The sequence below is a fragment of the Bufo gargarizans genome, chromosome 7 (genome assembly GCF_014858855.1).
Source record: "Bufo gargarizans isolate SCDJY-AF-19 chromosome 7, ASM1485885v1, whole genome shotgun sequence".
NCBI classification, from domain to species: domain Eukaryota; kingdom Metazoa; phylum Chordata; class Amphibia; order Anura; family Bufonidae; genus Bufo; species Bufo gargarizans.
Genome location: NC_058086.1, coordinates 43,521,095 through 43,548,739, shown reverse-complemented (window position 1 = coordinate 43,548,739; position 27,645 = coordinate 43,521,095). Strand labels below are relative to the sequence as shown.

At 43.5% G+C, this 27,645-nt stretch overlaps 1 protein-coding gene across 1 annotated transcript in view; it reads left to right on the top strand.

The window, feature by feature from the left end:
- IL23R (interleukin 23 receptor) overlaps positions 1-24,572 on the top strand; it is a 39,142-nt gene extending 14,570 nt beyond the window's left edge. Inside the window, exons 5-16 of the mRNA XM_044301947.1 lie at positions 1,840-2,000; positions 2,239-2,384; positions 4,619-4,760; positions 6,270-6,352; positions 8,713-8,929; positions 9,118-9,306; positions 10,454-10,555; positions 12,280-12,438; positions 16,208-16,336; positions 18,331-18,430; positions 22,559-22,649; positions 23,856-24,572. Of these exons, the coding sequence (XP_044157882.1) occupies positions 1,840-2,000; positions 2,239-2,384; positions 4,619-4,760; positions 6,270-6,352; positions 8,713-8,929; positions 9,118-9,306; positions 10,454-10,555; positions 12,280-12,438; positions 16,208-16,336; positions 18,331-18,430; positions 22,559-22,649; positions 23,856-24,401 (2,065 nt within the window). The 3' untranslated portion in view covers positions 24,402-24,572. The remainder of the gene's footprint in view (positions 1-1,839; positions 2,001-2,238; positions 2,385-4,618; positions 4,761-6,269; positions 6,353-8,712; positions 8,930-9,117; positions 9,307-10,453; positions 10,556-12,279; positions 12,439-16,207; positions 16,337-18,330; positions 18,431-22,558; positions 22,650-23,855) is intronic.
- The last annotated feature ends 3,073 nt before the right edge of the window (positions 24,573-27,645 follow it).

The window sequence follows — 27,645 nt, the reverse complement described above, 5'->3', positions numbered from 1 at the left end:
ATACAGAGACAGGGAGGCAGTACTATCTGTACCTATATCATTTATATAGAGAGACAGGGAGGCAGTACTATCTGTACCTACATCATTTATATACAGAGACAGGGAGGCAGTACTATCTGTGCCTATATAATTTATATACAGAGACAGGGAGGCAGTACTATCTGTGCCTATATAATTTATATACAGAGACAGGGAGGCAGTACTATCTGTACCTATATCATTTATATAGAGAGACAGGGAGGCAGTACTTTCATTCAGATCACAGCTGATCCCTGGGGTCCAGGCAGCAGGGCCCTCTGCTTATTGACTCTCTAGCAGAACATAATTCTTCATGCTTTTTCCATGGTCATTCCGTGGTTTGGATAGGATTAGGAATAGTTTTGTTTCTGTCCCCATCACTCACTGAGCATAAGATACCGATGGCGCAGAACATGACTAGAATATTACTAATCTCCTGTCCCCGGTGCCCTGACACATCACATCTGCTCATTCAGTGGGCAGAAGGGGGACAGGCTGAGCGATTGTATTACTGGTATTATCTTCTACATTGATCTGGGTCCTTGTTGTCTTCAGAGTAGTGATTAGATCTCTGGAAAAGCTAAAATGAAGCATTCAGCAACAACAGCTAAAAGTTATCATCCTCCGTCAGAGCCGAGAAACTCTCAGCCATTCCAGTCATCTATTAAGATACCGTGATAATGAATTTATAAGAAGCAGGAACCACGTGACCTCAGCCTATAGGAAATGACCTCTAGTAGTTGCTGTGCCCGTGGCCTGGTGTCAGGAGCCTGTAATGTGGCACATGCCACGTGGCCTGATATGCTACCCATTCACTGCAGGGGCACAATGCTTCTATTCACTTACTGCTGTAGTGTAGATAGAAGGATGTGTATGACAGTCTCAGCGCTTACATAATGCACGGGCAGCTGATCGTGAAAAATTATTGAAAACATCCACATGTGAAATAGATAGATAGATAGATATGGGATGGATAGTAGATAGATAGATAGATAGATAGATATGGGATGGATAGTAGATAGATAGATAGATATGGGATGGATAGTAGATAGATAGATAGATAGATATGGGATGGATAGTAGATAGATAGAGATAGATAGATAGATAGATAGATAGATATGGGATGGATAGTAGATAGATTATTTATTATTAAAGTGCCATTCATCCCATAGCGCTGTACATATGAGGAGCGGTGCACATACATAACAGACAATTGCACTAATCATAAACAAGATGAGTTACAAACTGGTACAGGAGGAGAGAGGGCCCTGCCCGTGAGGCTTACAATCTACATGGTATGGGAGAAGGACACAGTAGGTGCGGGTGAAGCGGGTCATGACGGTATAGAGGCAGCAGGGTCACTGGTTGTAGGCTTGTCTGAAGAGGGGGGTTTTCAGGTTTCTTTTGAAGGATTCCACTGTCGGTGAGAGTCTGAAATGTTGCGGCAGCGAGTTCCAGAGTATGGGGGATGCACGGGAGAAATCTGGGAGGCGATTGTGGGAAGAGGCAATAAGAGGAGAGAAGGAGGTCTTGTGAGGATCGGAGAGTGCGTGTGGGGGTGTATCGGGAAAGTAGCTCAGAGATAGATAGAGCCTTGAGAAAGGCTCTATTGCTGAGCTGAATCGTTCTGACCACAATATTTATATTTTTGTACTTTTTTTTTGTGCTGCCTTTTTGCTTTTTTATATATTAGGCAATAGTCTAATCCCTTGGGCTTGCACCTCTGTTTCATTTTTCTTGTTTTTTCCTGTGCTGCCATTTGCTTTTGTATAGATAGATTATACTGGACTGTGGACATATTTAACCCTGTATGTTCTGTAGTCTACAGACAGGAGAAGACGCCGCTGTGAGCACACATGAGGCGGTTGCGAGTTTCCCGGTGGACATGACTCAGGATGTGACGCATCAGATTCAGATTTTTGCTGTAAACCAACTGAATCAAAGTGAATCGGACGCTGTGCAGTTCCAGCTGGATCATATAGGTAACTGTGGTTTCATCCCCAGCAGCCATGTTTTCCTAATCCTGTATAATCCCTTTAAATTCATACCAGTTCTGAATATTCACGTCCTTCACAGCAGGATACGGATTGGGACAAGCAGCCTGGCCCATAATAAATGATCAAACTGCTACATAGTATCAAGTGCAGGAAGGGGCGGGGCCTGACACGAGGGTTGTTTCTTTGATGTAATTAATGTGCGTCATGGTCTTTTCTACACCAGTGGTTCCTCTCACACCAGTGATCAAGAAGATTAATATTTCGGATACAAGCCTCATAATTCACATAACTTGGAGGAACCAAACATCGGAAAACCGGCGTTCCTGTGAAGTGGAGTATAAGACCCTGAAGCAGCCGAGTTGGACGCTGGTAGGCAGGATTCTCTGCTCATATGTGCACTTAAAGGGATGTTCCATATCAACTTGAAGCTACTTTAGCACAAAATGTTAACATATTAAAGGGAATTACAATTGAGTTATCAGAGGTGGAATTTAGAGATCACCTGAGGCCTCTAACATGAGTCTCTGGTGACATTTGATTGTTAGGTAGATTTGTTCAATCGAATGCAAGGAAAATATGAGACAGAATGTGAGAGAAAAGTCACTTTAAGACATAGAAACACAGCCAGCATTGGGGATATCTGCTTCATAAAGTACATATTCTATCTACCCACAGCCACCACTAGGGGGAGCCCCCTGTATATCAGTTTATACCTTCGGTATTAATCTCATTAGGGGCCGTATGAATCGGATTGCAATGCGCTCCCCCTGGTGGTGCTGACTGGTAGCTGTTATGACCAGCAGAGAAGACCATGGTAGATACATCACCAGTGGTGGACAAACCATAGGTGCACACTTCACATAATGTGAATGTGGTTTGTGAATTACCATTTACAGTCCATAAAACCCATGGGAGGCCACAAGCCACCCGCTCAGTAACAGTCCACGTCACCCCTTGTCAGGTGATGTTTTGCTATTGAGCTTTAATATCAGGAAAATGCCAGTGTGGACACGGCCTCATCCACATACATCTTAAGGGCATGGGAAGGGCCCCACAATGCAATGACCCTGACTGCATAGGAATCAGCATCTTAGAGGAGCAAACTAGAGGGCTCATTGCGGATCCGCAAAACACGGATATCGGCCCATATGTGTTTCCGCAATTTTCAGACCGCACATGTCGCCGCTATCATAGAAAATGCATATTCTTGTCCACAATTGTGGACAAGAATAGGACATGTTCTATTTTTTCCGTGGCACGGAACTACAGATGCGGACAGCACACAATGTGCTATCTGCATCTTTTGCGGCCCCATAGAAATGAATGGGTCCGCACCCGTTCTGCAAAATTGCGGAACGGATGCGGACTCATTCATACGGTGGTGTGAATGTAGTGTATAAACAGCAGAAATCCAGCAGCTATGGCGGGCATCAATTTTAAAGACCGGACTTTTAGAGCTGTAGTTCCGCTGGAGCCCTGCAGGGGACAGCGTTCCATCAGAACATAGCAAATCTGCAATTAATTGGATTACCAATTGAGTGCGATGTATCGTAGAAGCAATGTCATAATTACTTATTATAGTCCTCTAAGGTGATCCAAAAAAGTAAAAAAAAAGTTTTGAAAGATAAAAAAAATATAAAAATTCTAATCATCCCCCCTTCCCCGTAATTAAAATTAAAATAAACAAAAATAATATATATCGTAGGCGTACTTGTACTAATAAAATAAAAAAATATTTGTCCAATACGGTTAATGACTTCGAAAAAAAATCAAAAAGGCCGATTCACAGTTTTTTCTTCACTTACCAAAAATGTAAAATAAAGTGATCAAAAAGTGACCAAAATGGTATCAATAAAAACTATGGGGGAGATTTATCAAACTGCTGTAAAGTACAACTGGCTTAGTTGCCTACAGCAGCCAATCCGAGTCCACCTTTCATTTTGGACAGCTCCTTTGGAAAATGAAAGGCGGAATCTGATTGGTTGCTGCAGGCTACTAGGCCAGTTGTACTTTGCACCAGTTTGATAAATCTCCCCCTATATGTATATATCGTGGTATCATTGTAACTGTACTGACGGAAAGAATGAACGGCACCAGTCAGTTTTACTGCATAGGGAACGCCGTAAATAGGAAACCAATAAAACTATGACGGAATTGCATTTTTTCCAATTCCACCCCATTTGGAATTTCTAGCTTCCCACTACATTGTATGCAACATTAAATGGTGCCATTAAAAATTACAACTTATCCCACACAAAAAAAAAACCAAGCCCTCATACAGCTAATGTAAACGGAATAATAAAAAAATGATGGCTCCGGGAAGGCAGGGAGGGAAAAAATGAAAATGCAAAAATGAGAACTTGAAAGGGTTAACTCATCAGCCTCTCGCATTCATTATAGTCAGTGCAAATAACTTAAGAGGATTATTGGACACTGGTTATAAGCTCTTGGTCCATAGATGTGGTGGTGGTGGTGCGGGGGAGGGGGGGTCCCTCACTTCACCTGTTGGAGGTACGATTGGCGCCCACTGGGGCAGACTTGTAATGCGGATGATTTCTGGAGAGCACTATGTTCTAATGGGAGTTCTTGCATCGATCGCACAGGCCGGGGAGGAGGTGAACACAAATAACATGGTCTCACTGAAGAAAATCCGTCATGCAGATTCCTTACGTGTTCGATGCAGAGAGGAATTTGGAAAGAGTTACTGGAGTAGATGGAGCGCCCCTTATCAGATGCCACCTTCAGGTATGTGCTGCTCCTGTGGTCTACCGTTCTGCCACTAGGGGGCTTCCGAGATGACTCGTTCTTGAGCTTAGACAGGGATACTCAACCTGTGGCCCTCCAGCTGTTGCAAAACTACAACTTCCACCATGCCCTAATAGCTGTAGGCTGTCCAGACATGTTGGGGATTGTAGTTTTGCAACAGCTGGAGGGCCGCAGGTTGGGCATCCCTGCTCTAGGGCATGTCAATTGTAAGACCACTGCCAACGCAAAGAGTTGTGAAATATAGGTCTCTCCGCCCTAAATTGGGTGCCAGACCTTGTACCTCATCTCTCAGGTCCCCTGTGAGCGGGTGATGACTGTACTACCGAGATAACAGCTTTGAATTGTCACCTATAAATGATATTTCTGGCTGCAGCCTCCACTAGGCAGAGCCATGCAGCGTACTGTAAGGAGCAGTAATCTCCTGAGCTCCCCCTAGTGGTGGAGGCTGAGACAACGCATTTTATTATTTATATGGGATTTTCACTGTAAAAGAAGAAACAACTCTGACCACCATAAAGATATATCATTATTATTATTATTATTATTATTATTATTATTATTATTAACTATGTAATAGGATTGGACAGGAAAAATAGGCTTGCTTTTTCTGATGACAACCATTGTGCAAGAATCTTTCCTCCATAAACAGGTGGTTGTCAGATCCCATCTGTGGCACTGTGCATTAAAATCTAATCTCTATAGATGACAATAAATATAAAGTTTATAAAGTCATGCAATTTCCAATAAAGGGGCGTTCCAATGTTTTTCTACTGTTGAATGAAACACTCCTTTTTGTTGGGGGGGGGGGGGGTTGAATCCTTACCTCTATGGCTGCCATTAGGCTGGGGCCTCACCACAACTTGGTGGTGACATCATAATACGTCAAATCGTGCAAGGCTGCACAGCCCTAAAAATGTGCCTGATTTGTCTCTGCTTTGCTGTCGTGTGACTATTTTGTGGTATGATTTGGCGGTGGGTCGTGTGCCGTTTAGAGATTTGCTAGACCCATTAGACAGGAAAAATAAATTGCAGATCTGTCACAAGTGAGTTGCAATAAATTGTACATTAAAGTCTCGTCAAGTAGCTTTATGTCACATTCATGATCATTACTCGCAATATCACAATCTGCCTAAGGCTTTAGTTGTGGATACTGCTGCCATCTGCTGTTCACTTGTGAATATTGCAAGTCAGAGTGACATCTACAAAGTACTGGGGCAAATACCATAAAGGTGGAATGTAAAAAGAATATTTTTGAAGCTCTCAGTTGCTATAATTGGGCCATGACTTGGGGAAACTCAACGCCAATAAGAAGGAAGGGTTACAACCACATCCATTTTTGATATTGCTGCATGTGGCTGGTGATACAAAATCTATTACCGAGGAATATTCCACATTATTGTATGACCACATTTTGCAAATGGTACGTTTGTAGTTAAACATGAAAATTGTGCAACATTTTGAAACATTTTTCTTTATTTTTCCCCCCAGCTCCTGAGGAGTTTCCTAACGTGTGGAGGCTTCTTGGTCGGCGGCTCCCTGACGGAGCCCAGGAGGTCGTCATCCTCACTGCGGTAAATATAAGACATACATCTTGATAAATAGGCTGAATCCAGGGGCCACGGGGGTCACTTGAAAATAAAGAAATGGGGTCCTGAGCAAATCTTAGAAAATGGGTTAAAACTGGTCATCGAGGAAAGTGTCTTTCAATGACTTTCAAAAGAATGGACCTTCAGGAAAACCGGTTTTAGAACTGATGTAGAAAAGCTGCCTGGACACAGTACGGTATTATTTGGTCACTGTATGGTGGTATTACTTATTATAATGGAATTGTTTTGGTTAGCTATAACATGGCTGTTTGGGCGTTGCATTGGATTTCTCTGGATGTATAGCTTTATGAAGAACTACATGGTGGTATTCTAGAAGAGATGTCCACCTACAGATGGGGACAGTCGTCTTCAGATCTCCCCATTGGGTTCAGGGCTCTGGCTGGGCCCCTCCAGGACAGTCACAGAGTTGTCCCCTTGAGGAAGCTGACGGCGAAACGCGGGGCGTGGTGGTGGTCTGACCTGAGGCTGGACACAATTATTTGGCTGGTACTATATAGATATCTGCCTATATACTTTGTATTATACTGCATCGCCTATTTTTTACGTTATTTGATCTGTACCGTTAGGCTGTCTGTATAATAGTTATGTACTCTTGAATCTGCACTTTATAATACCTCCCTAAAAATACTTTTTACACCTGCACTTTATTGCGCTTATCCTGCGGTGTGGTCACCACCGCTGTGTTGGTGATTTTAATCTTTTTGAATTTATTTGTATATGTCAATCATGTCTGTAATTTATGTGTAATAAAAGTGCGATACTAGAATCCTGATGGATGTGTGATTAGCTTGTTATTTATTACTGAACCACATATACTTCTATTGGTGGGTTGATTATAGGTGGGGATATAGGTTTGGTGTTCATGATGCACAGGGTTGTCCCTAAGCCGCTCCTCTGTGTGCTCAGGGTCATTGTCTTGTCGGAAGGTGAACCTCCGGCCCAGTCCGAGGTCCAGAGTTCTGGATCAGGTTCTCATTAAGTATATCTCTGTACTTTGCTCCACCCTGACCAGTCCCCCCAGCATGATGCTGCCACCACCATGCTTCACTGTAGGGATGGTATTGGGCAGGTGATGGTGCTGGTTTGCTCCAGACATGATGCTTAGAATTGAGGCCAAAAAGTTCAGTTTTGGTTTCATCAGACCAGAGAATCTTGTTTTTCACTCTGTGAGAGTCCTTTATGTGCTTTCACATCTTTTACTGAGGAGAGGCTTCCTTCTGGCCGCCCTGCTATAAAGCCCAGATTGGTGGAGGCTGCAGTGATGCTTGACCTTCTGGAAGTGTCTCCCATCTGCACACAGGATCTTTGGAGCTCCGCCAGAGTGACCATTGGGTTCTTGGTCACCTCTCTTACCAAGGACCTTCTCCTCCGATGACTTAGTTTGGAGGGGCGGCAGCTCTAGGAAGCTGGTTGTTACAAACTTCCATTTAAGAATCATGGAGGACACTGTGCTCTTGGAGACTTTCAGTGCAGAAGACATTTTTTTTGCACCCTTCTCCAGATCTGCGCCTCCACACAATCCTGTCTCTGAGCTCTACAGGCAGTTCTTTCCTCCTCACGGCTTGTTTTTTGCTCTGATACACATTGTCAGCTGTGAGACATTATATAGACAGGGCTGTGTCTTTCCAAATCAGGTCCAATCAGCAGAACTTACTGCAGGTGACTCCAATCAAGGTGTAGAAACATCTCAGAAATGATCGAGAGAAATAGGAGGCCCCAGAGCGAAAAGTCACGTGTCATTACAAAGGGTCTGAATACTTATGTCCAGGCAGAATTTTAGGCTGCTTCCACAGTAGCGTTAATATTTTCCCGTATTGAGATCCGTCATAGGTTCTCAATACCGGAAAAAAAACGCTTCCGTTTTGTCCCCATTCATTGTCAATGGGGACAAAACGTAACTGAACAGAACCGAACGCACTGAAATGCGCTACGTTCCGTTCTTATAACAGAGAGCAGCATGCTGCGGTTTGCTTTCCGCCCTGGGATGCCAAACGGATCCGTCATGATCCACAATGCAAGTCAATGGGGACGGATCCGTCTTGGCTATGTTACAGATAATACAACCGGATCCGTTCATAACGGATCCGGTTGTATTATCAGTAACGGAAGCGTTTTTGCTGAACCCTGCCGGATTCCAACACGCTAGTATGAAAGTAGCCTTAGTTTTTCCTTCTTAATAAATTTGCAAAAATTTCTAAAATTCTGTTCTCACTTTCTCATGATTTTTGTTTATTTTAGCACAAGGAGCAGTATAACAAAATGTGAAAAACTCAAAGGGTCTGAAGACTTTCCACTTGTATTAATGTGCGGTTTCTGTGTTGCAGTCCGATCCCGATGATTCACCACGGATAAATGTCTCCGGTTATGAAGTGTATTATTATAATCAAGGGGTACGGACCTTCCTGAAGCGGTGCCCCCCATCTGGGGTACAGTGTGCAGCTCTCATACCACAGGGTGTCCGGATGGTAACCATCGCTGCCTATAATCCCTATGGGTTCTCTCCAGCAATAGACCTTCCGATCCAGGAGGAAGACGCTTCTGGTAAGAATGTTGTGTTTAGAAGGAGGCTGGGGTCTATAGAAGGGATGTGGCTTCATTTCTTCTGATACAGAGCGCCCTGACATAGCGCTGCATGATACAATTCTGTCTCCCAGCAGCCACCACTAGGGGGCACTCAGGGGCTGACTGTAGTGCAGACTCATTGCTGGGTGTTTGCTGATGTCTCCTAGGACCTCAACAAGTGACGCTGAAATCTTTACCTCCCACATCAATGTCAGTACAATGGCAGCCGCCCCGCAGCTCCTCGGAGCCCATCAGGTGGTTCCTCCTGCAGTGGACGCCTGAATCTTGTGACGGAAAACACAGAAATATATCATGGCAGAAAATTGGGAAGGAGCAAACGAATTTCACTATAAAAGGTGAGTGTGGGGTCAGCAGGTGTGAACAGGGCCGAGGTGATATGGGCAAAGGAAGTCATTTTCTGGGCATCCACCATATAGGGATCTGCACCACTCTGCCCCCAGCATGGTGAAACTGGCTCTAATATGTAGGCACTATAGGGCGGTATTATGTGATCCATGTATGGCACTCATATCTGTTCACTGTATGGCTCTAATGTGAAAGCACTATATGGCAGTATTATGTGAGTACTGTATGGCTGTAATATGTAAGCACTATATGGCAGTATTATGTGAGTACTGTATGGCTGTAATATGTAAGCACTATATGGCAGTATTATGTGAGTACTGTATGGCTGTAATATGTAAGCACTATATGGCAATATTATGTGAGTATTGTATGGCTGTAATATGTAATCACTATAGGGCGGTATTATGTGATCTATGTATGGCACTCATATCTGTTCACTGTATGGCTCTAATGTGAAAGCACTATATGGCAGTATTATGTGATTATTGTATGGCTGTAATATGTAAGCATTATATGGCAGTATTATGTGAGTATTGTATGCCACTCTTATGTGTTTACTATCTGCCTGTAATATGTCAGCACTATATGGCAGTATTATGTGAGTATTGTATGGCTCTAATGTGAAAGCACTATATGGCAGTATTATGTGGTTACTGTATGGCACTCTTGTGTGTTCACTGTATGGCTGTAATATGTAAGCACTATAGGGCAGTATTATGTGATCAATGTATGGCACTCATATCTGTTCACTGTATAGCTCTAATGTGAAAGCACTATATGGCAGTATTATGTGAGTATTGTATGGCTGTAATATGTAAGCACTATAGGGCAGTATTATGTGAGTACTGTATGGCACTCTTGTGTGTTCACTGTATGGCTGCAATATGTAAGCACTATATGGCAGTATTATGTGAGTACTGTATGATTGTAATATGTAAGCATGCAGCACGGTCAGATGCCCCATTTACATTTTGGTCCAGGGGGCTCCCTTCACCATATATGTACTTTACCCCAAAATTCATCTCCTTTAAACCAAACTAAAGAATGCCATTCCCCAGCTTGTGCTCCATCCACACACTGCACATCCAGAACATTGACCTTCTGCTTTCATTGATTACTATGCACTTTATATTTTAGATAATGTCGCTCCAGGATGCCGTGTCACTATTTCTGTGTACGCGGTATACAGCACTACAGTCAGCAAACCCCATGTAGTCTATGGGTACACTCAAGAATTCGGTGAGTCCATTATAATTTAATATTGTCCACTGATATACTGTGCTGCCATATACTCCTCACTATGAAGATATATTGTCCTCTGGTATACTGTGCTGCCATATACTCCTCACTATGAAGATATATTGTCCTCTGGTATACTGTGCTGCCATATACTCCTCACTGTGATGATATATTGTCCTCTGATATACTGTGCTGCCATATACTCCTCACTATGAAGATATATTGTCCTCTGATATACTGTTCTGCCATATACTCCTCACTATGAAGATATGTTGTCCTCTGGTATACTGTGCTGCCATATACTCCTCACTATGATGATATATTGTCCTCTGATATACTGTGCTGCCATATACTCCTCACTATGAAGATATATTGTCCTCTGATATACTGTTCTGCCATATACTCCTCACTATGAAGATATGTTGTCCTCTGGTATACTGTGCTGCCATATACTCCTCACTATGATGATATATTGTCCTCTGGTATACTGTGCTGCCATATACTCCTCACTATGAAGATATGTTGTCCTCTGGTATACTGTGCTGCCATATACTCCTCACTATGATGATATATTGTCCTCTGGTATACTGTGCTGCCATATACTCCTCACTATGAAGATATGTTGTCCTCTGATATACTGTTCTGCCATATACTCCTCACTATGAAGATATGTTGTCCTCTGGTATACTGTTCTGCCATATACTCCTCACTATGATGATATGTTGTCCTCTGGTATACTGTGCTGCCATATACTCCTCACTATGATGATATATTGTCCTCTGGTATACTGTGCTGCCATATACTCCTTACTATGAAGATATGTTGTCCTCTGGTATACTGTGCTGCCATATACTCCTCACTATGATGATATATTGTCCTCTGGTATACTGTGCTGCCATATACTCCTTACTATGAAGATATGTTGTCCTCTGGTATACTGTGCTGCCATATACTCCTCACTATGAAGATATTTTGTCCTCTGGTATACTGTGCTGCCACAAAAAAAAACAGATGGTATACGGATGACATCCGTTTTTTGTTTTGGCCGATCCGCAATTTGCAGACCGCAAAACACATAAGTCACATTTCATTTTGTCCTTGGATATCAGGGCTGGTTTTATGGGGTGGCAAACAGGACAGTGGCCAAGGATCCCCATATACTATGGGACCCCAGACCCAAACTACAACTACCCAGTATTATTTAGCAGGGTATGGTGGTATTATGTAGGCTCTTTAAGGGAATATTACGGTATTTGGATACTGCATATTAGCCGGACACTATATGGTGGTTTTGTGTCCTGTATTTGACAGTAATAACTTAAGCAGTATATGGCGGTATGTCTGAAATATTTTGCCTTGGATATGTGGCAGGTCTAAGTGCCGGTCTTTTGACGTTCACTATGAGAGTGATACACCCGCACTGACGTACATCGATGTTGCCTACGGGCATATTAATCAATTGTCCTGGAATTTCCACACTTTAAGGCCTCATGCACACGGCCGTTGTTTTGGTCAGCATCCGAGCCACCGTTTTTGCGGCTCGGATGCGGACCCATTCACTTCAATGGGGCTGCAAAAGATGCCGACAGCACTCCGTAGAAAGAGCTTGTCCTGTGCTATATGATGTCAGATTTTCATTTTTTTTTTACATTAATCATGGGAGAACCCCTTTAACTTTCTGTAAGATATGAAAATTGACAATATTTCACCCTAATCCCCTACAGAACCAAGAACAGGTCCCAGCTCTATAAAGATAGTGAAACCCTCTATGAACGCAAGGGACATTGAATGGTCTGAGATTCCTCTTTGTGACAGACGAGGGTTCATCACTGGATATACGGTGCACATAAGGCAATACCGAAACGAATCCCATTTCTCATATGGTAAGTGAGCGACGTGTATTCTGCAGTGTGGGCACTAGATGGCGATGTCTGCAAGCTTTGAAATATTGAACACATGACTATAGTTGTAATGGTCGCATAGGGTTCCATTGTTTTGTGCTAATTTTGTTATATTCTGTTACTTTGATGATCATTGGGCTGATTTATTGTATTCATACAGACCCTGTGTAGTTTGATCCTGCAGCCACACGCTACTCTACTCCACATATACTGCAGGCACACGCTACTCTACTCCACATATACTGCAGCCACACGCTACTCTACTCCACATATACTGCAGCCACACGCTACTCTACTCCACATATACTGCAGCCACACGCTACTCTACTCCACATATACTGCAGCCACAGGCTACTCTACTCCACATATACTGCAGCCACACGCTACTCTACTCCACATATACTGCAGCCACACGCTACTCTACTCCACATATACTGCAGCCATAGGTTACTCTACTCCACATATACTGCAGCCACAGGCTACTCTACTCCACATATACTGCGGCCACACGCTACTCTACTCCACATATACTGCAGCCACAGGCTACTCTACTCCACATATACTGCAGCCACACGCTACTCTACTCCACATATACTGCAGCCATAGGTTACTCTACTCCACATATACTGCGGCCACACGCTACTCTACTCCACATATACTGCAGCCACACGCTACTCTACTCCACATATACTGCAGCCACAGGCTACTCTACTCCACATATACTGCAGCCACACGCTACTCTACTCCACATATACTGCAGCCACACGCTACTCTACTCCACATATACTGCAGCCATAGGTTACTCTACTCCACATATACTGCAGCCACAGGCTACTCTACTCCACATATACTGCGGCCACACGCTACTCTACTCCACATATACTGCAGCCACAGGCTACTCTACTCCACATATACTGCGCACAGGCTACTCTACTCCACATATACTGCGGCCACACGCTACTCTACTCCACATATACTGCAGCCATAGGCTACTCTACTCCACATATACTGCAGCCACAGGCTACTCTACTCCACATATACTGCAGCCATAGGTTACTCTACTCCACATATACTGCAGCCATAGGTTACTCTACTCCACATATACTGCAGCCATAGGTTACTCTACTCCACATATACTGCAGCCATAGGTTACTCTACTCCACATATACTGCAGCCACAGGCTACTCTACTCCACATATACTGCAGCCATAGGTTACTCTACTCCACATATACTGCAGCCACAGGCTACTCTACTCCACATATACTGCAGCTATAGGTTACTCTACTCCACATATACTGCAGCCATAGGCTACTCTACTCCACATATACTGCAGCCACAGGTTACTCTACTCCACATATACTGCAGCCATAGGTTACTCTACTCCACATATACTGCAGCCACAGGTTACTCTACTCCACATATACTGCAGCCATAGGTTACTCTACTCCACATATACTGCAGCCATACGTTACTCTACTCCACATATACTGCAGCCATAGGTTACTCTACTCCACATATACTGCAGCCATAGGTTACTCTACTCCACATATACTGCAGCCATAGGCTTACTCCACATATACTGCAGCCATAGGTTACTCTACTCCACATATACTGCAGCCACAGGTTACTCTACTCCACATATACTGCAGCCATAGGTTACTCTACTCCACATATACTGCAGCCATAGGTTACTCTACTCCACATATACTGCAGCCACACGCTACTCTACTCCACATATACTGCAGCCACAGGTTACTCTACTCCACATATACTGCAGCCATAGGCTACTCTACTCCACATATACTGCGGCCATAGGTTACTCTACTCCACATATACTGCAGCCACAGGTTACTCTACTCCACATATACTGCAGCCATAGGTTACTCTACTCCACATATACTGCAGCCATAGGCTACTCTACTCTACATATACTGCAGCCACACGCTACTCTACTCCACATATACTGCAGCCACAGGTTACTCTACTCCACATATACTGCAGCCATAGGCTACTCTACTCCACATATACTGCAGCCACACGCTACTCTACTCCACATATACTGCAGCCACACGCTACTCTACTCCACATATACTGCAGCCATAGGCTACTCTACTCCACATATACTGCAGCCACACACTACTCTACTCCACATATACTGCAGCCACACGCTACTCTACTCCACATATACTGCAGCCACAGGCTACTCTACTCCACATATACTGCAGCCACAGGTTACTCTACTCCACATATACTGCAGCCATAGGTTACTCTACTCCACATATACTGCAGCCATAGGTTACTCTACTCCACATATACTGCAGCCACAGGTTACTCTACTCCACATATACTGCAGCCACAGGCTACTCTACTCCACATATACTGCAGCCACAGGCTACTCTACTCCACATATACTGCAGCCACAGGCTACTCTACTCCACATATACTGCGGCCACACGCTACTCTACTCCACATATACTGCAGCCATAGGCTACTCTACTCCACATATACTGCGGCCATAGGTTACTCTACTCCACATATACTGCAGCCACACGCTACTCTACTCCACATATACTGCAGCCACACGCTACTCTACTCCACATATACTGCAGCCATAGGTTACTCTACTCCACATATACTGCAGCCATAGGCTACTCTACTCCACATATACTGCAGCCATAGGCTACTCTACTCCACATATACTGCAGCCACACACTACTCTACTCCACATATACTGCAGCCACACGCTACTCTACTCCACATATACTGCAGCCACAGGCTACTCTACTCCACATATACTGCAGCCACAGGTTACTCTACTCCACATATACTGCAGCCACAGGCTACTCTACTCCACATATACTGCAGCCACAGGTTACTCTACTCCACATATACTGCAGCCATAGGTTACTCTACTCCACATATACTGCAGCCACAGGTTACTCTACTCCACATATACTGCAGCCACAGGCTACTCTACTCCACATATACTGCAGCCACACGCTACTCTACTCCACATATACTGCAGCCACAGGCTACTCTACTCCACATATACTGCAGCCACAGGTTACTCTACTCCACATATACTGCAGCCACACGCTACTCTACTCCACATATACTGCAGCCACACGCTACTCTACTCCACATATACTGCAGCCACAGGTTACTCTACTCCACATATACTGCAGCCACAGGCTACTCTACTCCACATATACTGCAGCCACAGGCTACTCTACTCCACATATACTGCGGCCACACGCTACTCTACTCCACATATACTGCAGCCATAGGCTACTCTACTCCACATATACTGCGGCCATAGGTTACTCTACTCCACATATACTGCAGCCACACGCTACTCTACTCCACATATACTGCAGCCATAGGCTACTCTACTCCACATATACTGCAGCCACAGGCTACTCTACTCCACATATACTGCAGCCACAGGCTACTCTACTCCACATATACTGCAGCCACACGCTACTCTACTCCACATATACTGCAGCCACAGGTTACTCTACTCCACATATACTGCAGCCATAGGTTACTCTACTCCACATATACTGCAGCCATAGGTTACTCTACTCCACATATACTGCAGCCATAAGTTACGCCTCTGCCCTCCCCTACTGCTAACCTACAGACAGAGGGAGCGGAGTATCACGTTGCTTGCGGGATCCGACTACGCAGGGTTTGTAGTCTGTTACCATGGAGACACATAGTTTTTTTTTATTTCCCTTCTCTTTACAGAAGTCCCTGCATCAACAAGACATTTGCGTTTTAATATATTTAATCCAGACGAGCAGTATTCTGTGTGCATTTCCGCATCCACAAGGGCCGGAGAAGGGCCAGCTGACCACTGCACTAACTTTCATGAAGGTACGAACACGTGGGTTGTAGTCACACACGGCGGATTTGTTGCAAACATTTCTGCAAATGTCCCATTCATCTGCACGGGGCTTGCAGATATCTATGTGCTTGCCCCTGAAAAACAACCTCATTTAGATCAATGGAACTACTTTGTAATTTTCAATTGCAAGAAAAAAATTCTGCATCAAATCTGTTACGTGTGATTTGCATCATTTGGTTTATTTTCCAAAAACAGCATTATCCAAATAAGTGAATTTACGGTATTTGTTTCTAAGAAACACTGTATTTTTAAGGATCGGATACAGAGATAGGATACAGCTGGGGGCGCTGTTGTATTGGTGTCTATGGAAATCATTAGCTGTTCTCAGTGGTGGAAGGTGGTACTGCAAGCTGAGCTGATGGAACTATCTCCCAGCCTCATTATTGTAAAGGGCAAAAAAGAACGATATTTATTGTAGGATGTATTACATGGGTCGTCCAATATTAGAAAAACATGGCTGCTTTCTTCATCAAACTGCACATCACCTGTCCATGGGTTGTGTCTGGACTCCTTCAAAGTGAATACGATTGAGCTGCAATACCAAACACAACCTGTGGAGAGATGTGGTGCTGTTTTAGGAAGAAAGCAGCCATGTATTTCTAACCCTGAGCCATCCCTTTAAGGCCTCTTTCACAATACAGTATGTTGAATTCAGTGTTTTGCGTTCCGTTTTTCACGGATCCGTTGTTCCGTTTTTTGCTTCCGTTGTGGTTCCGTTTCCGTTCCGTTGTTCCGTTCCGTTTTTCCGTATGGCAAATACAGTATACAGTAATTTCATATTAAAAATTGGGCTGGGCATAACATTTTCAATAGATGGTTCCGCAAAAAACGGAACGGATACGGAAGACATACGGATGCATTTCCGTATGTGTTCCGGTTTTTTTGCGGACCCATTGACTTGAATGGAGCCACGGACTGTGATTTGCGGCCAAATATAGGACATGTTCTTTCTTTTCAACGGAACGGAAATACGGAAACGGAATGCATACGGAACACATTCCGTTTTTTTGCGGAACCATTGAAATGAATGGTTCCGTATACGGACCGTATACGGAACGCAAAAAACGGACCGTATACGGAACGCAAAAAACTGTAGTGTGAAAGAGGCCTAAGAAGAATAATGTAAAAATATCTCAGAGAGGCGCTGCTGCATCCCCCTGGAGTCCTAAAATGCACTTATTCTGTTTTTTGTTTTAAAGGGGGCTCCTGGGCATGATCATAGTGTCAGAGGAACGCCCCATAAATGAGAGCTCCGTCAGAATTTCCATTCTTCTATTATATTTAGGCAGGTTTATTACCTGAACTGGTTAACTGCTTCTTTGAACTGGATGATGATGATGATGATGAAGGTGGTGATAATTATTGTGATGATGATGATGAAGGTGGTGATGATTATTGTGATGATGATGAAGGTGATGATAATGGTGATGATGAAGGTGATGATAATGGTGATGATGAAGGTGATGATGATGATGATGAAGGTGATGATGATTATTGTGATGATGATGAAGCCGATGATGAAGATGATGATGAAGGTGATGATGATAATTGTGATGAAGGTGATGATGATGATGAAGGTGATGATTATTGTAAGGAAGATGAAGGTGATGATTATTGTGATGATGATTATTGTGATGATGATGAAGGTGATGATAATGGTGATGATGATTATTGTAATGATGATGAAGGTGATGATTATTGTGATGATGATGGTGCACCTTTACATTATATTATGTTCCTCGCTATCATGTTTGACTTATGACAATAACCGAGCGTTATTTTCGGTGCTCCCATAGGAATGAATGGAGGGTGCCCGTGCATGCGCTGTGCACCCTCCAGAACTTTACAGGCTTCTAGAGGGATGGGACCCGCACCTATCAGACATTGGGGGGGCATATCCTAGCGACACGCCCCCAATGTCTGAGATGGGAATACCCCTTTAATGCATACTTTATGTTTTTAGATAATGATTTTCACAGCTACCTGGGCCTCCTGGTGGGAACAGCTTTTGGAGTCTTTGTCTTATCTGCAATCATTTTGATTTTATCAAGAATACGGAAAAGGTATGTAACCTGTTGGCTCCACGCTGGTGACATCATCAGTCCACAAGGCACATGCAGATTGCCGTCTGATGGTTTTCTGTACGTGTGTCCAGTAAAGCTATTAATCTGCATCAGGTCGTCTGTCTGTCTGTCTGAGATGCAATATGTAGGTTTGATGTATAAGATGTGCAGAACTAGAAGCATTCTGCAAAGAAGAGCCAGAAAAACCCTTAAAGGGAACCTTCTATATTTAAAATGGTGTCTAATCTGCCGGCAGCAGGTTATAGAGCAGGAGGAGCTGAGCAGATTGATTTATAGTTTTATGGGAAAAGATTCAGTATAACTTGTATTTTATACATTTATATCTCTGCTCATTCTGGGCTTTGAAGTCCGGGAGGCGGTCCTATCAGTGATTGACAGCTATCTCTGTATGCACAGTCATAGAGGGAAGGCTGTCAATCACTGATAGGACCGCCTCCTGGACTTCAAAGCCCAGGATGAGCAGAGATATAAATGGATAAATTACAAGTTATACTGAATCTTTTCCCATAAAACTATATATCCATCTGCTCAGATCCTCCTGCTCTATAACATGCTGCCTGTAGCTTACATTGCATTTTTATGATGACAGGTTCCCTTTAAATCCCTTAGTCCAAGCGGAGGTCCTACCCGTGGAGGTCCAATTTCAATCAATAGATTAGAAGTTTTACTGAATCTTTTCCAACAAAACTATATATCAATCTCCTCAGCTCCTCCTGCTCTATAACATAATACCACTAGATTGGATAGCATTGTCATGGTGACGGGTTCCCTTCAAATCCCTGCTCTTTGGATACTCAAGAGTCCAGTGGGTGGGGCCTAATTAGTGATTGACAGATAAGGACCACCCACTGGACTCCTAAGTAAACAAAAAATATTTAAGTAAATTAATAAATGATAATGATAATAAAACAGGCATGCATTACCAGTGTTTCACCAGCAGAGGGAGCAGTGTACCTCTTCCCGGACTACGTGTGCCATTACATGCCTACGTGATGGAGGTTTTGCATTGACGTCAGTAAAAAGTACAGTCTGTGGGAGAAGGGGTTAACACAACAATAGTGGCGAGAAAAGAAGTCAAGATTTTAGAACCACATTTCTTTTTAAAACATTTTGTGGCGTTGTCACAGGGAAAGTTGTATCTGCTGCGCAGTTCACTAGTTCAGTCTCATTTAACCCCTGACTCTGCAGTGATAAGGCAGGGGTTAAATGATGCGTCATGTCTACGTGCAACACGCAAATCGCTAAAAATCCAACACAGATTTCAGCAAACAATGGTGTTACTCTTCGTATAACAAAAATGTATACAATTTTTCAATGTAGTTTCGGTATTATCTGCTGTGGCTATTTTGTGCTCCCTTCCATGCTTTACGCCACAACTGTGCTTGTTCTTCCATGCTTTACACTGCTGCTCTGCTTGTTCTGCCTGGCTGTCACCCCATTGCAGCTCTGCTTGTTCTGCCTGGATGCCCCCCCATGCTTTACACTGCAGCTCTGCTTGTTCCACCTGACTGTGTCCCACCATGCTTTACACTGCAGCTCTGCTTGTTCTGCCTGGCTGACCCTCCTATGCATTACACTGCAGCTCCGCTTGTTCTGCCCGACTGTCCCTTCCCCCATGCTTTACACTGCAGCTCTATTTTTTTTTTTGCCTAGCTGCTTGTTCTACCCGACTGCTCACCCCATGCTTTACATCGCAGTTCTGCCTGGCCGCCCTCCCCATGCTTTACACTGCAGCTCTGCTTCTTATGCCTGGTTGTGCCCTTCTGCTTTATGCTGCAGTTGCGCTTGTTATGCCTGGCTGTCCCTTCCCCCATGCTTTACACTGCAGCTCCACTTGTTTTGCCTGGTTGTCCCCCTCCCCATGTTTTACATTGCATCTCCACTTTTTCTGCGTGGCTGTCCCCCCATGTTTTACACTAGCTTTGGTTGTTTTTCCTGTCTGCCCCATGCTTAAAACTGCAGCTATGCTTCTTCTGCCTGGCTGCTGTGTGTAAAGCAAATGGACATCAGTGCATATAGAGAAATCCATTTTCCAGAAATAATTGTGATTGTTTGCATAATCAAAAGTCATCCAGTTTTATGTTTCATTTCCTCACTGTTTTCAAGATCTCTGCTTGCTGTACTTCAATAGGAAGCTTTATCATTTACTCCCAGGGGGTAGAAATCTGTCCCAGTCAGCTTCATGGCTCGTCTTGCAATGAGAAATCACATGACTAGGACAGATTTGTATCCCCTAAGAGAAAATTATGAACTCTCTTTTTTTTTTTTTTTTTTGAAGGACAGCAAGCAGAGATCTTAAAAACAGTAAGGAACGGATACAGAAACTATATGAGAAAATTCTATGACTTATACATGAATTATACAAAGAATAACATTTATTTGATGACATAGGAATACCCCTTTAATGGAAAACAGCCCCACCTGCCTGATGTCCCTCTGCCTATACACAGCAGCCAGGCAGAATAAGCAGAATTACAGTGTAAAGTATGGGGGACAGAATAACAGCCCACTAAGTTCTAATAAAAGTTCTGACTACTTCACTTACATATAATTTGTAATCCTGTTGCAACTCGAAATGAAAGTAGAACTCCAGACTCAATCACAAAATCTTTATAACTTTTTATTTATTTATTTATTTTAGAAAATTTTATAATATTGTCTCTTTTATAGTCAGTATTTGCTATTTTATAGCAGCTTTCACCTCTCCTGACTTGTCAGTTGTACATACTTGTATTCCTCATAATATTACAAGTCTGGAGCATCTTTTCCTAGAATTCTTTGTGTTTCCTCTGTTATTCCTCCTAGAAATATATTCACAACTGGGTGTATACCTAACACAGTCTAAGGCCCCTTTCACACGGGCGAGTTTTCCGTGCGGGTGCGATCCGTGCGGCGAACGTATGGCACCCGCACTAAATCCTGACCCATTCATTTCTATGGGGCTGTGCACATGAGCGATGTTTTTAACGCATCACTTGTGCGTTCAGTTGAAATCGCAGCATGCTCTATATTTTCCGATTTTGACGTGACGCAGGCCCCATAGAAATGAATGGGGTGTGTGAAAATCGGATGGCATCCGCAAGCAAGTACGGATGCCGTGCGATTTGCACGCATGGTTGCTAGGAGACCATCGGGATGGAGACCCGATCATTATTATTTTCCCTTATAACATGGTTATAAGGGAAAATAATAGCATTCTGAATACAGAATGCATAGTAAACCAGCGCTAGAGGGGTTAAAAAATAAATAAAAATAATTTAACTCACCTTAGTCCACTTGCTCGCGAAGCTGGCATCTCCTTGTGTCTCCGCTGCTGATGAACAGGACCTGGGGTGAGCTGCTCCATTAAATAGAGCTTAAGGACCTTCGATGACGTCACTCCGGTCATCACATGGTCTTTTACCATGGTGAATCACCATGGTAAAAGATCATGTGACGTACCATGTGATGACCGGAGTGACGTCATCGAAGGTCCTTAACCTGTATTTAATGCAGCAGCTCACCCCAGGTCCTGTTCATCAGCAGCGGAGACACAAGGAGATGCCAGCTTCGCGAGCAAGTGGACTAAGGTGAGTTAAATTTTTTTTTATTTTTTTTTAACCCCTCTAGCGCTGGTTTACTATGCATTCTGTATTCAGAATGCTATTATTTTCCCTTATAACCATGTTATAAGGGAAAATAATACAATCTTCAGAACATCAATCCCAAGCCCGAACTTCTATGAAGAAGTTCGGGTTTGGGTACCAAACATGCGCGATTTTTCTCACGCGAGTGCAACGCATGACAATGTTTTGCACTTGCGCAGAAAAAATCGCGCATTTTCCCGCAACGCACCCGGCTCTTATCTGGGCAAAAAAACTCACGCCCGTGTGAAAGAGGCCTAATGGTTGCTGATTATGTAGGGACATACCTTTTTACCATGGGGGATGGTAAACCCAGTTAAAAATGTATTCATTAATTTCTAGGAGGAATAACAGCGGAACACTGCAACACAGAATTATAAGAACAGAGGCTCCAGAATTCTTATTTCATGGGGAATGCAAATAGTTACTGAAATGGGGAAAGGGTCCCTTTCCCAAAAAAATTAATAATTTATCTCCATTTTAGGGTGAAAAAGGGGTTGATCCTATTGTTACCCAAGTGCCTACATGAAGAATATCCCCACGTGGGGAGGAGTTCAGCTGTGAAGTCTCTGCAGGTGAGTACTCTGCGTTTAACTAGAACCCCAGTCTTAAGACCTTTGTTTGTTTGTTTTGTCCGCAAATTGTGAATACGCGAAACATGGATACCGGCCGCGTGCATTTCACATTTTGCAACTAATAGAACAGTCCTATCCTTGTCCGTAATACAGGCTATAAGGGCTCATGCACACAACTATCTATTTTGTGGTCTGCAAAAAACGGATCCGCAAACAATCTGGATGACGTCCGAGTGCATTCAATATTTTGCGGAACGGAACAGCCGGCCCCTAATAGAACAGTCTTATCCTTGTCCGTAATGAGGACAATAATAGGACATGCTAAATTTGTTGCGGACCGGACATATGGAAACGGAATGCACACGGAGTAACTTCCGATTTTTTTTTTTGCGGACCCATTGAAATGAATGGTTCCGCATATGGTCTGCAAAAAAAAAAAGGAAGGGACACAGAAAGAAAATACGTTCATGTGCATGAGCCCTAATAGGGCATGTTCTATTTTTATGCGGACATACGAACATGGAATGCACACACAGTCATTTCCGTTTTTTTTTTCAGCCCCATTGAAGTGAATGGTTCCGCATATGGGCCGCAAAAAATACGTTTATGTGCATGAGTCCTTATGCACATGACTATATTAGGGATCTATGTTAATAATATGGCACCCAGAGCTTGCTATAGGCCCCAACTGCACCTCCATGTGCCTCACGGACGGACATGAGGCACCACATCCATTCTGTGAGGCACGTAGAGTTACAACGCAGACCTATAGTTGTGCAGATGTATAACATGGCGCCCATAGCTTGTTATAGACCCATCCTGCACATCTACATGCCTCATGGAGGCACCGTATGACGTCCCATGGTGTGCCTAATGGTCCTTAAAGGGGTCGCCTATTCACTGCCATGGGAGCACTGGCTTCACTATTTTTGGATCTCCCATAGCAGTGACTGGAGACCGCACCGCACATGCACGGCCACCTCGCCATTCACCGCGATGGGTCTGCTGAACCAGTGCTCGGCTATTTTTGGGAACTCCCATAGCGGTGAAGGGATAGCTACGCTTGCACAGTGCTCTCTCCTTCATTTTGAGGGTCCGGTTCTGAAGACAAGAGCGGGTCCCAGAGATGGGGGTCCGCACCTATCTGACATCTAGCGATATGCCACCAATGTCTGAGACGGGAATACTCCTTTAAACTTTTTTTAGGCAAACAAAGAGAGTCCGGAGCCTCGACTCAATCTCTTGCCTACTGATCCGGAAATTGTGGAAATTGAAGAAATGCCGAGCGAAGTGATAAGTAGCCCAATCACGTCAGCAGCTCCTCCCCGAGAAACCAACTCTACGATGGAATTGGAAGAGTCTCCTCTGATCCCAAACACCGACGTAGAGGTCTCTGAACATGCCCCGGGGTACAGGCCACAGACTGCAAATATCACTTCCCACCATCGAGATTCCTACTGCGGTCCGACTCACATGCTGGATGTACAGAGGAGCACGCTGGGATCAGGAAGCCCCCTGATCCCGACCAACATCAACTTCCTACTGAACTTTAAAGATCTGATGGTCACGGCTGAACCTCTATGGCCAACCACCGACCCAACATCTCAAAGCCTATGGGACAATCAGACGTTCATAGAGGGGTTAATAATTCCGGATGTTCCTGGTGACCCAGTGATGGATACTCCAAGTGTTCTGGAGGAATTTGATGACACAAAGTCCTACTTTCCTCAAGTTTTCACTGGGGGATTATAGCCATGTCGTGTCGAAGGCAAATTCTTCTTCTTACCTTGGAATGGATTAGTTGGTTTGGTCCATCTGACTGAAGATCCTAAATGGCTGCTGAATATATTAGGAATTGTATCCCAAGAAACCTCAGGGCCCTACTTTGTAGGTACCAGAACATTGTCCCTTGCATTATTAAAGGTTCTGGAGAATGAAATGTTGGATATTTTTTATTTTAAATATTTCTTAAAAAATTTAGCACAAGGGCAAATCCGGGTAATATGTGGTTCCCGATGTTCTGTTTCATTGCTATGGTCCTCAAGCGTTTCCTCAAGGTGAAATGATGTGAACATGATCTCCAATGGAGGGACATTCATTAGACCTAATGAAATGAGCCCTTCTTCAGGCTTAAAGTGTCAGTAACTTTTCAAAAAACATTGGACATGTCATAGAGACATATCAAAAGTTTAGATCGGTGGTGGTGGGGGGGGGGGGGGGGTCTGAGCACTGAGACCCCCACGATATCGAGAACGAGGGGAGAGAAGTGCTCACATATCGCGTTTTCTCTTCTCGCTGCACAAAACGGACTCCATAGAGGTCTATGGATCCGTCTAGAATCTGTCCCTCATTCTAGGCATCAGTTGGATTCTCAGCTCTCAGACCCCCCTCCCACGATCTAAACCTTTGTAATCAATAGTATTTTTTTTTTTTAAGTTAGTGACCCTTTAAAGAGGTTGTCTACAATTAGAAAAACGTGGCTGATTTCTTTGAAAAACAGCGCCACACCTGTCTGTGGGTTATGTCTGGTATTGCAGCTCAGCTCCACTGAAGTGTAATGGCCCAGAGCAGCAACACTTCAAACAATCTATTTACAGGGTTGGCGCTGTTTTTGCAGAAAAAAAAAGCAGCCATGCAGTCCCCTTTTAAAGGAACATTTAGTATACAACTGATGGTCTAACTCACATTTCCAGCAGTTAAAGGGTCAAAGACTATGTGTCAGCAGAATGTACCTTATTAAAGGTTTAATCCTGCTGATTAGAATGACACCTTTCTTCTGAAAATCAGTTCTGGCATTCCCAAGAAAAAATGACTTTTATTCTTTATACAAATGAGTGCTTCAGTGCTCCGAGGGGGCGGGACCAGCACTGGAAAGCTGAGGAGCAGCAAGGTCCTAGCCCCACCTCTCATTTCCTTAAACAATAAAATTCTATTTTTCTTGGGAACGCTACAACCGATTTTCACAAGACAGGTGTCATTTTAATCAGCAGGATCAGCCCTATCAGGCAGTATGCATGGGTTGATCCTACTGAAGATACTCTTTAAATGAAATACTGTGCATTGCGTTTTTGTTGGTATATCAGCATCCATGGCGTCTGCCATCCTGGACAGATGAAAAAAGTTGAGACCCACAGTGACCTTATCGCCCACTGGCCTATATGAGTCTGGCCCTGCAGTGATAATCTACCACCGAATGACGTCTTAACAACAGTTTCAGTTGGTCAACCAAGTAAGAACACGCCGCCGGGCATCATGGGTGATCCATACTACCCTTCTAATTTATTAATGAGTATCTCATGAGTTTGCAGGAAGCCAGACGACCGCCCTAGCTGTGATCATCATGTAAATACGCAAGTGAAAACGAATGTTTTGTGGTCGCCATTGAGATGGAGCACAATAATAATGGGTCTTATAGAAATGTCTTTATTTAGTGACTTATCTTGGGCAGCTCAGGAAGGAAGTGGTTCACCGTACTACGAGATGCAAATGCTGAAGCTATCCAGCCTCGGGCAGCGCAGTAGTAGTAGCATTCAGTGTAGCGCCGGATCAGTGCAAAGCTAAACTGCAAGAAACTGACTAAACCGCCATCAGTTATAAGAACTGTGCAAGCAATTTCTAGAAATGTTCCCAGGGCGCCAACGAGTGGAACTCGTCATGGACTGAAATACGTTCTCGTGCTTACAGGGGTTGCCGGGTTTATAAACCGCATTAAGCCATTCAGGTGAATTCATTTCAATGGGAATTGAAAAGTAACAACCAGATTACAACTGATCGCTGGGATCGACTCGAAAAGGGGACTATATGAAGCAAAAATAAATAATAATAGTTAAGGCTTTGACTACATGAGCAGATGCTCCACTTCAGAATTACCTAACTTGATTTTACTAAATCTTTGAGGAATACACACAAAGTCCACAAGAGTTCGCCTTGTGGGAACATAACTTTAAAGACTATGTACACCCTTGCAGTAAATAGTTTTTTTGATTGCATTTAACTTATTTTTGGCTAAAAATCATATTTTCAATTGTCCTTTATTAAAAAATATTGAGCTGTTCAGTCACAAAGGGTTAACTATTTTTCTAACTGTGTGACTGGTACTTTCATCTAATAAACCTTATCTCTAAACTACTAAGAGGTCATAAACACTTACTTAAGCCACATTCTTATCAGTAAGATAACAACTGAGCTGTAATGAGCATTTATAATGTCAGAGAGCAGAGATAAGGAGTCCGTCTGCTCCTCAGATGACAGAAAAGACAAAGAATCCACAGGCAACAAGTAGAGCATCTCGGCTCTGTACAGAAAAAAGGGATTCCATATTATTTATAAAGGCCAATTGAAAAAAAGATTTTTAGCTCAAAATAACTAAAATACAATAATAAAAAAAATGCCCCCAAAGGTGTACATAGACTTTAAAGGGCTAATCTGTTGTTAAAGGGGTGCTCTAGGAATTAGGAAAATGAAGATACTTAAATATGACTTTATTATAAATATATTCCCAAATACCTTTCATTAGTTATAATGGCTCGTTTTATCTGGGGAGCAATGATTAGGAGAAATAAAATGGCCGCTGTCCTATTAGTACAAACAAAACCTGTCCTAATTACACAGGAGGACAAGTTACTTCCGAGCACTTAGCTAAAGATTTGCCTCATCCTCCTCTCTGCTCTACTTGTCAGGGATTATGAATACAGATGATAAGATCTTCAGCTGAATCTCTGTAGGAATGGAGTCCATGAGGAGACATGAAGCACAGAGAGGAGGCTGATGAGCAGCAGCTCTTGTATGCAGTCCCCATTACCACAGTCCGTCCTCTCTGTACTTCAAATTGCTGTCTCCAATGCACAGAACGGCCGTGTGCATGAGGCCTAAACTACAGGCTGTTTAGCTCACAAAAGCTTGTCTAGACTTGATACAATTGTAGCAAACCTTCAGCTGTGTGTTCCCGTCTACTGACAGGAAACCCAGGTCCTGAAAATGTGAGGAATTGAAACAC